The sequence below is a fragment of the Mesoplodon densirostris genome, chromosome 11 (assembly GCF_025265405.1).
Source record: "Mesoplodon densirostris isolate mMesDen1 chromosome 11, mMesDen1 primary haplotype, whole genome shotgun sequence".
In the NCBI taxonomy this organism is placed as follows: Eukaryota; Metazoa; Chordata; class Mammalia; order Artiodactyla; family Ziphiidae; genus Mesoplodon; species Mesoplodon densirostris.
The window spans coordinates 70,595,384-70,609,032 of NC_082671.1; the positions used below are offsets into that span (position 1 = coordinate 70,595,384).

Sequence of the window (13,649 nt, forward strand, 5' to 3'; positions counted from 1 at the left end):
TATACCTAGATTCTCCAAACTTGAATTCAGAGCTATCAAAATTGAATTAAGGAATTAGAATTGTAGAATCGTGTGATCTCTGAAGAGCAGAACTGTAGGATCCAGACTTGGTTGTGGTGGGATTTAAGAATTTAGGGCTCCACAACCACCCTGTATGAAAGTAATGCACTGTTAGATTCCCAGAAGCCTGGACTCATGAATGTGGCAGGCCTGGACCCTGAAAGCCCCGAGGTCCCTGACACACTGTCCTCCCTCTGCTTGGGAGCCCCCAGCCCACCATGTCCCTCCTTGCTGGAGGCTAAGCTCTGGATGGGCAGGGGCAGTACTCGGGCAGAGTTCCCAGCAGCAGCAAGGCTGAGCTGCTGATATGATAGCAGAGGAGGAGGGAGGATGGTGGCAACCAGAGAGACCAGCTGTGGGGAAGGCAGGAAGGGCACCTCGCTATGGCCCGAGTCCCAGCGGGCCCCAGGCACCCCCTCTTCCCTTGCTCCAACTGCTGCTCCTGGTGACTGTGGCCTTGAACCCTGCACCCAACGTAGAGGACAGATGCTGGGCCCTGAGAGTGGTCCCCAGAGACCCAGGCTCCACAGGGTGTGTAAGTGCAGCTTGTCCGCGACTGGCCCTCAGACCTATAGCCTGTCTTGGCCTCTGGCGATGACCAGTACGTGCCCAAGCCCAAGCATGTATGCCCAGAGCTGCCACTGCACCTGCTGGCACCTTGTATGACCCCTCTGGATGGTGGCGGAGGAGCTGTGCCACGGTGGACCTGGGCCAGCACAGCTCCACACGCTGAGTCGAAAGCTGGCTGATGATGCGGTGCTCTACCGCGACAAGCTGGCCCACGATGTCGAGGCACTGCCACCGCCCCACACTGTCAGCGGCGGCGCCTGGGAACTACAGGATGCAACGATGCTCGCTGTGTACCACTGGCTGATGTACCTCACCTAGGTCCACCTTATCTCAGCCTCACCTACTGCGATTTGTCACCCCGTGGCTGCTCATGGCCACCCACTATGACCTGCCAGCTTGAGCAGACCATGCACATCAAGCTGCTGGCTTGGCCAGGGGCTGGCACCAGGCTGTGTGTACTTGCTGCTGTAGGAGTGCACCTGGTGCTAGATGCCCTACCCATGTCTGTGCCCCTGATGTGGCCACAGCAGCCCCCTCCCCCGGGGCTGCATCCCCTAGCACCCCAAACTCCTGGACCCCAGCCTCAAGCTCCTCGGGATCACAGCCTAGGATTCTCAGAATCCCAGCATTAAGATCCTGATGGATTGGGCCAGAGCTCACCCAGACTGTCCATCCCTAGACACCCAGGCTGAAGGGAGGGCTGGGGATGGGGGGCGGCAGAAACATGGTCCCATCGTTAATGAAGAAGGGCCTTTTCATCCTCCCTGCCCTATCGCCAGCAAACTACGAGCTTCCCAAGCCCACACTATGCTGAGGCTGGAGGCGCGGTGACTCAGAACCCATCCTTTACCCCCACCAGGTGCCCGTAAGGCTGAGCGCGGAGGGCAATGGAGAGAAGCACCAGGGGTTGCGACTGTGGGAAGGGGACAGTCATCTTCAGCAGGGAAGCAGTGAGCCGTTGTTGTCGGGGCAAGGCAGGGTGGGGCCTTGCCTGCGGGGCTGTAGCAACAGCCGAGTCCAAGGCCAGAAGTCTGGAGGGGGCGGGGCGATAGCAGAGCCTGAGCTCGCTACGCCCCCTGGCGGCTGATCTTCAGGCCAGCAGGCCCCGGGAATACGGAAATGGAAAGGCCCCGATACCAATATAACAGCCACTCTTGGTAGAGCGGGGGAAACTGAGGCACACACGGGGGAGGGGCCTGCCTAAGGCCACAGAGGCAGGAACAAAGTGGGCTAGAACACAGAGTTCCAGACCATCGGGGGCCTCTCCAATAGCGAAAGACATTCTTTCCTTTGGGGCCGAATCTTCTGCTTCTCCCAAACATGGGTTTGGGTGCCCAGCCCCTTCTTATCTGGGCAGCTGTAGGCCATCCTTTGGATGTGGAGCAGAGGTCGAGGTGTCCACCAAGGCTGCAGAGTAGGTGGGTGGGTGGAACGGGAAGGGGCCTGCAGGGCTGGGGCTCAGCTGCCCTCTACAGCGGGAAAGAATCCAACTGAGCCAAACAGTGGCTCCAGCCTCTATTACCCGAGCTGCCTGGGTCCCATCTTAATTTGGGGGAGGCGGTCAGCTCTGAGATCTATTACAGTCCTCAGGAGCTGGCCCTCAGAGCCCCAGTTCCTGCCTGATTCTTCGACCAGCGCGGGACTGGGGCTGCTCCGAGAGAATAAAGCAGACCAACACGTCACAGCCAATTTCCACACTGTTACTTCACACTCACAGCCACAAGCACAGGCCTCACCCCAGCCTGGCCCAAGGACTGACAGAGTTCAGAGCCTCTGGCCTGGGCTGGTCAAAGGCCCCCCTCTCTGTCACTGTGGAGGGAGGGGGACCTTGGCTCTGCTTGTCACTACCCAGGATTCAAGGCAGTGCCCCGTGCAGCCGCCCCACCTCCACGAAGGCCTCCACGCAGCGGTCAATGTCCTCCTCGCTGTGCACCGCTGAGATCTGGACCCGGATCCGGGCCTTGCCCTTGGGGACCACAGGGTAGCTAAACCCGATGACAAAGATGCCTGGGAGGGTAGAGAGAGTCAACCTGGGGCTCACCAGAGCCAGACAGGCTTTGGGGGCATAATATACAGCTCCTCCTTTTCTGAGGACCACAGAGGAGAAGGGAGCTGCCCAAGATCTCAGACATGGGACTGCCTCATGGCCTAGGGTTTCCAAGCTTGGACAGACAGCTGGTCTAAGAGGGGTAGTAGAGCAGGGGGAAGGGGGGTATTCACAGTTTAGGGGTTCCCTCCTTTTCTTTTAGGACCCACAGCCACTCCTCATGCCCCGGCCCCCTTTACCTCTCTTCAGCATGTCATCTGCCATGCAAGAGGCCAGCCGAGCATCACCCAGCATCACAGGGCAGATGGGGTGACTGGCTCCCGAGATGGTGAAGCCAGCAGCTTCCATCTTACTGCGGAATCTGTGAGCACAAATTGGGGGTCACAGGGAGCTGGGGGGCTGTGGAGCAATCACATCCTCTCCTGATGGGCATGTGACCCAAGGTTTGTGACCAAGTCTGCAGGAGGGACCAACAAAGACAGAGATGCAGACCCAGAGAGGCAGATGGGAAGCATTTGCAGAGAAATGCGCCAGGAAATGGAAGGAAGAGGCAGAGAGAAGAGGGAGGTGGGTAAGCAGGCAGCCCTTGGCTAAGAGAGCTGAGTCCCAGTGCAACCCGTTGGGGAAGTGGTGTGGGCAGAGGCAGAACCCGTAGGCAGGGAGCTAGGGCCTGCGCAGGCACGCAGGGCAGGCCCTCACCAGCTTCCTCGTCCCCGCTGGCCCCACCCTGCCCGAGACCGCACCGCTGGGTCTTGGCCGCCATAGACTGGACGACAGCGTTGCTCTCCATAAGCAGGTCCAGGGCCTTGGAGGCACAGCCGACGACAGCAGGTGGCAGACTGTTGGAGAAGAGGTAGGGCCGGGCACGCTGCCGTAGCAGGGACACCAGGGACCCAGGCCCTGTAGTGTAGCCCCCTGAGAACAAGGACAGAGGTGGGGATGGCGGGGGGGGGGGCGGCAGTCAGAGGCCAGGAGCCAGAGCTTACCCCATGCCCCTCCTGAGAGGACAGTCCCCGCTGTCTTCTTCCCTGCAGCCCCAGGTCTCCCCTCCCCACCTTCCCCGAGACTCTTCCAGGACCCTGCATGTAGTTGAGGGGAGCCCAGGGGCACAAGCCTGTAGGCACCTGATGCTCCGCCCAGCGCCTTCCCCAGCGTGGAGTTGATGATGGTGACCTGGTCCATCACGCCCAGCAGCTCATCTGTGCCCCTGCAAGGAAAGCCGCCACTGCCACCACTGGCCACCTGAGTGCCCAGGATCATGGACTGGGCTTGGGGGCTGGCCTCCCGGCTTCCCACCCTCCCTGAGGAGTCCAACCCAAGGCCTCAGGTGCCGTGTGCTCTCACCGTCCTGTGGCCCCCAGGAAGCCAGTGGCGTGGCATTCGTCCACAAAGACCAAGGCATCATATTGAGAGGCAAGGGAACAGATCTCCTGCAGGGGTGCGATGTCGCCATCCATGGAAAAGGCCCCATCGGTGGCCACCAGGCGCAGCCGATGCTTCTGCAGGAAAGATACAGAAGGTGGCCGGTATCGTGAGTTGGGCCAAACCACTCACTCTCTGTGCTGCTCGGGGCTCTAAAGGCTCAGCTCGCCCAGTGCCCAGCACAGAGGTGAGCACATAAGCACCACCATGTTGAGGCTGGTACATCTTCTCCTTCACTGGGGCCTCTCTGAGCTTTACCCACCTCTTCCAGGGCAGTCTGGAGCCACACTCAGCACTGGGCAGGAAGAATGTTCGCAGTCTCCTCTCCCAGAGGGCAGGATGGGGTGTGGCCAGTTCTGCCCATAAGCTCATGCCACCCTTCTGCCTAGCAGGGGCCTGCCACACATAAGGTGCTTACTAAAACTCAAGGCAATATCGCGCAACGGAATAAAGCTTTGGGTCTGAGGATTTGGGTTCAAATCTTGGTTGTTTCGAATTTTCAGGCTGTTTGCCTGTGAGTGAGGAGTTGGCCTCTGGAAGCCTCGCTTCCTTCACCGGGGGGTGGGGGTGGGGGTGGGGGGAGTGCTGGGTGCGGCAGCAAGACTGAGGATAAGCCCAGTCCTGGCCCCTAGAACCACTAGGCCTTGCCCCACCTGGGCCTCCTGCAGCTTGGCCTCCAGATCGGCCATATCCAGGTGGCGGTAGCGGTACTTGTGGGCCTTGCACAGACGGATACCATCGATGATGGAGGCATGGTTCAGCTCATCCGACAGGACTGCGTCCTCCGGGGTCAGCAGAGCCTGGCAGAAGGCAGTTAGGAATAGAGCCATCACCCAACCACCCTGGGGTTCTCCCTCCCTCATGACCCCCCCGAATCAATATTTCACTGCCATCCAGGGAATTCTCCTGGGCAGGGAGGCCAGGAGCCCTCTGCCTCTATCTTGGTCCCCAGAGCCCCAAGACTGGGCTGAATCAGGGGCTTTGCTCTAGCCGAAGGAGATGAGAACATGTTTGGTGAATGTGTGGCCCCTAACACCCTCAGCCTTCCAGCTGACGTAGGTTATCCTTCAAACGCCCTGGAAGCTGGCCTCCTTGTAAGCCCCGGGATTCCTCCTAGAGACCTATTGGCCCAACCTTGACCTCCGTAAGAAATAGACACTGGAGCCTCTAGGCGTGGTACTGACATCCTGCCAAGTTCTCTGGACTGCACACTCCCAAGCCTTCCACAGCCTCGCAGGTCTCACCAACTCCCACCCGTGGCCTCACACACCTCAAAGAGGCCGGCGTTGGCATCGAAACAGCTGGGATAGAGGATGGCGTCCTCCCGCTGGTGGAAGCGGGCTATCTTTGCTTCTAGATCCTTGTGGATGCTCTGAAGTAAGTGAGTGAAACAGGTGTTAATGCCTCTGGGCCACTTGGGACAAGTTCTGGGGACAGAGGCTCACAGGGCCACAAACAGATCCGCCTCCTACTTTTTGCACCACAAGGTTCACCCAGAGCTAACAGGAACCTGGCACGTGGTTCCCACTGGGAATTAGGGGCCCGCTAGGTGCTCTTCTTCCTGGTTGGGCCTTCGTTTTATAATGGGGGTTTGACGGTAGAATTATGGGTGCTAATGGCAAAGGAAGATGTGTTTCCCCGATATCAAACTGAGTGCCTTTGTTGCTTAATGGCAAAAAAGAGGATTACATAAGTAACTCTAGGTTCATTTGGGCCTCCATTTCTTACATTTGAAAGCTGTCCAGTCTAAAGTGCCCTGGATGGGAGTCAAGAGTTCCATTCATTTCACCTTCACCTTTTTGAAAGGACAAGTAATAATAATCACAAGGACTCAGAAGCACTGACTCTTGAGCTAGGCCATCTGGGTTCACATCCCGCCACAACAGGCTGTGTGCCCCTGTGCAAGTCACTTAATTTCTCTGGGACTCAGTGTCCTCACCTCTATAACAGGAACAAAATCAGCACTTATCACTTAGGATTATTATATGCATTAATGAGTTAATATTTGTAATGTTCTTAAAATAGCACCTGACTCATAGCAAGCACTGTAAGTTTCATGTTTATAAAAGTTCGTTTTGTAACATTTACAAAATAAAATTAATAACCAACATTTCTTGAGCACTACTATGTGCCAGGCACTGTCCTAAGCATTTTTACATGTATTAACTCTTTAATTTGGGATAATTTTGTTAAGTAAAATTATCCCCACTTTACCAATGAAGGCATTGAGGCACAGAGAAGTTAAGACACTTGCCTACAGTACCAGAACCAATAAATGGTGCTGGGAACTGAGATCAGGCAGAATAGCTCCGGAAACCTTAATCTCAATCCCTGGCTTCTCTTCTTCCTTTCCCAGAGAGGAACAGGTGTAAGGAGCTCTGTTTTGCAGGTGGGGAAATGGATGTTCAGAGAGGGAAAGTTTCCTGCCCAAGGCTTCACAGCAAAACAGAAGCCTGAACCCAGCCTTTCTAGTGGACAGCTCTAGTGGGATGAGCTGAGCTGCCTGAACTAGCCCTGCTAACGGCAGAAGCAGACATCTGGGGTCAGCGCCCAACGCTGGGGACCACCCCCCTTCCTTCCCCGCCCATCCCCAGCCTGGGCAACACCTACTGTGTACCTGGGTGCCACAGATGAAGCGGACAGAGCTAAGGCCAGCTCCAAACTCCTCCAGGGCCTGCAGACCTGCCTGGATGACCTCGGGGTGGCTGCTCAGGCCCAAGTAGTTGTTGGCACAGAAGTTAAGGATTCCTGAGGTGGAGGACGGGGGAACGGACACAGCATCTCAGGGCCAAGAAGGGCCTGGAAAGGTGTCAGTACCAGGCCCTGGGGACTCAGAGAGGACATGAACCTGGATTCACCCTTGAGGAGGCAACAACCACACAGTATGGTCTGTTCTGGGGCAGAGGCCAGGATGGGGAGCTGGGAGCCCCTCGGAAGCACCAAATCCAACAGCTACAGGAGAGGGAGTGTTAGAAAAGGACTCTCAGAGCTGCACCTTGAAGGATGGGAAGTTTAAACTCTGGCTTTGGATCACATTCACCCAGAGGAACCAGCCCTTCCTCACTGGCTTCTTCTGTCCCTGAAGACCACCAGCAACCCCTCATCTGGGCCTTGGTTTCCTCGTGGGTAAAAGAAGAGGCTGTGTCAGACGCCTGCCTTGGTCCTCAAACTCTACACAGTTGACTTTGCTGCCTGGTACAGAACTGCATGCCCAGCAGGGCTGCCTCTGAGACCTTGACCCTTGAATTATAAAGCCCAAAGTGAACACAGGTGACTCGGGGAGGAAACAAAGGCTTCAAGAGGGCAAGGTTTACTCAACTTGGGAAAGGCAAAAACACGATGAGAACCTAGGTCTCCTAATTTTCCATTTTTTGACCTGCTCCAAGCTTCCCTGGGGAAAGGTAGAGAATTCCTAGGACCTCTGTTTTCAAATGAGCACAACAGCACCAAGGATTCCATGCCTATTTCCTTGGCAGAAGGCAGTCTGGGGTGACTGTTTGTAACCAGCACCCACCTGGGGCCTGGCACAGACAAGATGGGCAGTGACCACTGAAGAGACAGAAACCAGGGAGGCCTGGTGGGTCACTTCATGGTGTGACTTCTGCAACAGCCCTTGAGCCCCTTGCTCCCTGTGATTTTGGCCAGGAAGTTGGTCTCTATGGCCATTTAGCTGACCTTCCAGCTCCAATATACCAGAAGATCTAGACCAAAGCCCAGCTCTGCCTGCAGCTAGCTGGGGGCTTTTAGGCAAGCCACTTCACATCTCTGAGCGTCAGCTTCTTCGTCTGTAAACGGGAATAGTCATTCCCACGTTTTGACGTTTGCAGGAGTCCACGTGCAGCAATTAGTAGAAGCCTAAACAAAGCAGCAGCTCCAGAAATGCGGGATTTCTTCTTGCCACCTTCCTACCACCCTTCCTTGAAGCGGTACGGTGGGAGCCAGCTGTCTGTCTGTCTTTGTTTCTCACGTTTTCATAGGGCTGGATCGATCCAGCCCTGCCCTCTAAGCCAAAAAGGTGCTCAAAGGGCAAATTACCTGCCTGCGTGGAAACTGGTCTAACCAGGTTAGAGTTAACTGTGGGAAGCGGCAAGTCTGCCTGATAGATGGGAAAGAGTCCAGCGGCTACGTGTGCGCTCCCGCCCGCCCACTGCCTCCAGGACCTCGTATTTCAGCGAAAGTCTCAGAACGGCCCTTGAACACCCGGCCAGGTCTGAGGATTCCCAGGAGGGGGAGTTACCTCCAGAGATGCCGTCCACGTGGATGCGCGGCCCCTGACGGGACGTGATGACCCGCTCGCTCTTCCAGGTGCCAGCTCCACGGATGCCTTCCAGTTCCTCCTCCAGGATGCCACGCAGCTGAGCCAGCGCAGACTGCGCGCGGTGGCCGCGGGGGGCCCCGGAGAGCGCAGCGCGGAGGACGCGGCCAGCCCACATCATGCCCACCTCGCCTGCCCGCTCCCGGCCTTGCGCACTGCGGCCGCGGCCTGATCACGTGGCGGGGGCCGGGCTCCGGCAGCCAATAGGAGTGAGAGGGGCTCTGCTACGGGGCAGGGGAGGCGGACCCCGGGACAGGCGGGCGGGGCCTGGCGGGATCTGCGGAGGACTAAAGTGGATTGATTTGTAAATTGAGACTGGAGCTGTCCGTGTGGGGGGAGGGGAGGCGACGGGGGTTGGAAGGCAAGTCAGGGCCGGGCCCACCAGACCCCCACCCCATTCTCATGCCCTGCCTCCACACCCACCTCTCGGAAGGTTAGGGGATGCCCTCTGGACGCCGGAAGCAGACACCTAGAAGCAGGCTGAGGCGTATTCCGTGCGCTCCGGCCCTAGCGTTTCCCGGGTTCTGTCGAGTTCTTGGAACCCTCCCCGGTGCTCAGGTGCAAACGCCCCCAGATTTCCCCCACTGCTCGCCAGTCCAATTGCTCCGCATTTTCCTCCAGTCTTAGAAGTATGGAAAAACACATCGCTCAGGTTTTTCTTTTTTTTTCAATTTTATTTTAAAGTTTGAAAATTACAAAGACAGCAAATTCTTCCAGGCACAAATAACACTTGTTTACAAACAAAAAGGAGGTGGAGGGGGAACGCGCAATTGCGCGTTTTTCTATTTTATTAAAAACAAGGGAAAGACGACTGTACAGGTTTTTTCTCCCAGCTCCCGGGTGTGAAACGTAAGTACTAGCCCTAGATATGTATATATACATATACACACACATACACACAGACCTAGCTCTCTAAAACTACTTAGCAATTCAAAGTCGACTGCAGTATGTCTTACTGTCCACTCCCCTCCCTCCCCTCTTCCCCCATCTACAACTACTTACAAAAGACTCAGAAGTGAAAAGGTCGGGAGGTTTTTAAGTGGTGGGCGGCAGGGCTGGAGCCCCAGCAGACTGCTAAGCAACACCTCTTGTACAGGAGGAACCAAAAATCAGGGGAAAAGCAAAAAGGTCCTCCTAGAATACAATCCAATTGTGTGGAAAAACCCAAGTTTCAACAGGGCACACTGAGGCACTTGGCTGAATGACTCTCCACCCTACCCCCAAAGTTTCCACTCCAGTTTAACAGACTTTCGGAAGCCAGAGACCCCCACCCCACCCCACCCCACCCCCCAATGGCTAGTTTCCAGCTGACTGAGAGAAGCCACAGTTTCTCGGACCAGCTGTCACTTCAACCCCCTCCACGTCTCTAGGACAACAGGGAGGCCACTGGGGCAGACTTAACACAAGTGACAAGGAAACTGGATTTGGACGCTCCACTGCTCACCACTGGGAGGTGGAAGCCAGCCTAGAGAGGGTTTTTTTCCCACCTCCCTCCTCTGCCGTCCAGCTGCTGCCACCCCTCTCCGCGCCTAGGTTCTGAAACTCTCACAAGCAGTGCTCAACTTAAAGAAAACTCAATGGCCTCATAGGTATTCCTACAAACCTTACAATTCCTGGGCTCGCTGTCATCTAGCCGCAAGAAGCTGCCTTGCCCATTCTCCCCCGCCCCGACTTTTACCTTCGGAGTGAACCAACCATGTAACTAAACAAAACACACAAACCCACCCACATCCCCAAACCCATAAGCATATTAGTAACAAATCAACAAAACAAAATATTAAGTACATTCTCATCAATACAGAGATGAGATTTGTTGTTGCTGTCCTTGCATGACTGGTTAAGGAAAAATGAATTATTCCCTAATTTCTGAGGAATACAAACTGTCTCTTTATAAAGTCAGAAGGAAAAGGGGCCAAGGGTTGCAGATGAGGATCAAGAGAGAAGAAAGGAGAAAAGTATTTACAGAAAATAGGAGACAGGCAGGAGTGTCCACAAGGAAAGCCTCATTGTCACTTCTTCTTGCCGGCCCTCTTGGCACTGGACTTGGCTTTGGGCTTCACTGGTTTGGCCTTCTTAGGCTTGGATGCCTTGACTGGCTTGGCTTTGACAGTCTTGGGTTTTTTGGTTTTCTTGGGCGTGGCAGCCGGCTTCTTCTTGGCCTTCTTGACTGGGGTGGCTTTGGGCTTCTTGCTTGGGGCTTTAGAGGCAGCCTTCTTGGGCTTGGCGGCCTTCTTTGGCGTGGCCACCTTCTTGACTTCCTTCTTCGTCTTCTTGAAGGCCACTGACCTCTTGGGCTCGTCGCTCTTGGCCAGCCGGAAAGACCCCGAGGCACCTACCCCTTTGGTCTGTTTGAGGACGCCAGTGGTGACCAAGCGCTTGATGGACAACTTGATCTGGGAGTCGGCGTTCTCACCCACCTTGTAGTGGCTCTTGATGTACTTCTGGATGGACTGGCGCGAAGAGCCAGCACGGTTCTTCTCCGCCTGGATGGCAGCCACGATCATGTCTGAATACTTGGGGTGGTCTGTGGACTTCTTGGAGGCCTTGGCCCGCTTGGGCTTGGCCGCAGGGGTGGATGTGGAGTTCTCGGTCATGGTGGCCTGCCTGGTCCTGCTGTTGAAGAAGGCACCTTCCAAAGGGCCAGCCCTCGTCGGAAGCCCAGGAAAGCCTGATTCGGGAACTGCTCTGGCGCCTCTGGCTCCGAAGCCAGTCCGAGGCCGTCTCTCGGGGACCTTGCTCGAGTCGCGGGGGGAACTCGCTGGGCCGGGTCTGCGTGGCCCAGCCTCGCCGGTCTGTCGGTCGGTCTCGGCGCCCGGGTCTGCCTCCGCCTCCGCCTCCGCCTCCTCTGCCTCCCTTTCCCCAGCTCCGCGTCTGGCGCTCGGGCGGCGCATCCGGGTATTTAGCGGCGGCGGGCGGACCGCGGTGAGGACAGGGCTGCTGGCTGCCTGCTCCCGGCCCGGAATGGCGCTGCGCCGCCGCCATCTGTGTTTCTTCCGCTGAGCAAATCCGACCTTTCCCCCCGGCCGGGGCCTTCCCGCTCCCCGCCGCCGCCCGGGGACGCTGCCTGGCTCTCTGGGCTCCCCCACCAGGCGTCCCGCCGGCCCGGCCGCCGCCCCCCGCGCTCGCCACGCGCCCCAAACGGCGCCAAGGACCGCTGGCGCGCCGGCACATTTCCCCTTTGCCGGGGGCTGGCTCTGCGGGGCCGGGGAGCCCCGGTGCGGGAAACCCCCCGTAGCAAAGCTCCCCCCTGGGGCTACCGGGGACCCCGCTCCCGGCCCGCGGCGGGACCCCCCAGCCCGGCGGAGCGGCCCGAAAGCGGCCCCAACTAACACACGCGGCCCCGAGCCGGGCGACTCCCAGCCGGGCCGAGCCGGGACAGGGGGGAGGGGTCCCTCCCCCGGGGTCCGGTCACCTCTCGGGGGTCATCCCGCCACCGGGCCCCCCGCACCTCTACCCTCTCTCTGTCCATGGGACCCCTAAGCAAACTTTCCCTGGAAGAGTTGGAAGGGCACTTTCAAACTTTGTCCCTTCCCCCTCCTCTGTCTTCGCTCCCCCAGCGCGCCCCCTGACCTCTGCGTCGAGGTTCTCTCCTGAGACCGAACCCCGAATGCTGCCCGGGTCCCCTGAGGGAATGAGGAGGGGTCTCCGAGCCGCCTCTTCTCCTCAAAGACCCCCACATCCTCCATATGTCCTAACTGAGAATTCATTTATAGTCCTCCCTCAGCCTAGGAGTTTTGGGGTGTCAGAGACAGAGCTAGCCGCCTCTACCCCTAGGGCCCATCCTGGGGGTCCAGTCCCCCTCCCAAGGCTCCCTGAAGGCAGTGAGGGGGGCGGTCCACAATGAAGAAGCTGACCCGCAGGCTCTAACCAAAGACTGTCTTGGGGGCCCCTGGGATGAGGAGAGGCCCTGAGAGCTTTGGGAGCTTGGGAAAATGGGGCTCTGGCGGGGAGGTCGAGGAGGGGGTCGCGCTGCTTGAGTCCTGACTAATCCTCGGAAAGTGTGAGTTGTTCAGGGAGCCGTGGCCCGGACCACCGCCATTTTGCTGGGAAGATGCGATGTCTTTGTTAAAATGTATACATCTTTTCCCGTGCTGCTTGGCAGGTATAGATGAGGAAAGCAAGGGGCGCCACCATCTGTAGTGAACCTTGGGGGCTCAGAGGGGCTTTAGCGGTCTAGAGGCCAACAGATGGGACCCCAGAGTTCCTGGGACCCCTTGTCTGCAACAGACGTCCTACTCACGTGCAAGGTCCCGCAGGGTCCCGCTTGGCAGGGGCCCTGGGTTGAGATTCTAGGATGCTCGCTCTCTGAGCCTCCTCCCACAACAACCCGCTTTTATTCCCTAAGCAAAGAGGCGGCCACTCTTCACTTAAACAATACGCTGGTAGTGGGGGTTTATAGCTGGTCAGAATTATGAAGGCGGCTCTCCTGTACGGTCCCGGAGCTGTCTGCAGACACCAGCTATTGAGGAAGAGGGAGGGGAAGGGTTGGAAGGTTTAGATGGGGGGACTGGTCGTAACTGGGAGATGGTGGGGGAAGGGCTCCTACTGGACTTGGGAGTCTCTGAGGCCAGGGAAATTAATGGGTCCCCCCCCCCCACACACACACCAAGGGATGGATTAATCCAAATGATTGGGAAAGGGGAGGGGGAGTCCTGAGACTCGGTATTGGTATGGGACGCCTTCTCCCGGGCTTATCTTGGTGTCGCAGGCGGGGAAGAGAAGCCAGGAAGGGCCAGGTTAGTTTAAAAGGTCAACCTTCTTATTTGGATGTTGTCAATTATCCCGAAGTTTCCTGATTTGAAAACACAACATTCTGGTGGGTTTGTTTTGGTTATTTTCAAAGACAGTTCTTCTGGTTCCCACTAAGATCTAGATGGGAAAATAGGCATCCACGTAGTCAGCCCCAGGTCCGAGATGTCGTTCCACCCTGTGCTCCCAGAGACATGTCATCCCCGCATCCCAGGTCCCTGGGTGTCTAAAAATAAGGACTGAACGAGTCCAGTGGCACCATGATGAAATAATTTTATTTGCACAGCGCCCTCCACCCGTTTCTTGATCCTTTGCGCCTCCTGCCTGGGGAGGCAGGTAACGCGATCACTCCCCCCATCACCCTCATCTACTGTGGAGGCCACGGGACTAGGAAGGACGGATGGGGGGGGCGCACTGCGAGGCTCAGCTCCCGGCGCCCGCAGGCCTTCACTTCGTTTTGTAGCTCTCACATCCCGAGTCCCCGCC

The 13,649-nt window shown here is 57.2% G+C and overlaps 2 protein-coding genes across 2 annotated transcripts; both read right to left on the minus strand.

Annotated features, from left to right (window-relative positions):
- Nucleotides 1-2,320: 2,320 nt before the first annotated feature.
- On the minus strand, nucleotides 2,321-8,567 carry GCAT (glycine C-acetyltransferase). The gene is made up of 9 exons (XM_060112893.1): nucleotides 8,337-8,567; nucleotides 6,717-6,847; nucleotides 5,370-5,471; nucleotides 4,753-4,899; nucleotides 4,022-4,176; nucleotides 3,802-3,884; nucleotides 3,421-3,592; nucleotides 2,917-3,038; nucleotides 2,321-2,637 (listed from the first exon to the last, which is right to left on the minus strand). The coding sequence occupies exons 1-9, from the start codon at nucleotides 8,533-8,535 to the stop codon at nucleotides 2,486-2,488; spliced, it is 1,263 nt and encodes a 420-aa protein (XP_059968876.1). The 5' UTR covers nucleotides 8,536-8,567; the 3' UTR covers nucleotides 2,321-2,485.
- A 500-nt stretch (nucleotides 8,568-9,067) lies between these two features.
- On the minus strand, nucleotides 9,068-11,299 carry LOC132499289 (histone H1.0). The gene has a single exon (XM_060113789.1). The coding sequence runs from the start codon at nucleotides 11,006-11,008 to the stop codon at nucleotides 10,424-10,426; it is 585 nt and encodes a 194-aa protein (XP_059969772.1). The 5' UTR covers nucleotides 11,009-11,299; the 3' UTR covers nucleotides 9,068-10,423.
- Nucleotides 11,300-13,649: the final 2,350 nt, after the last annotated feature.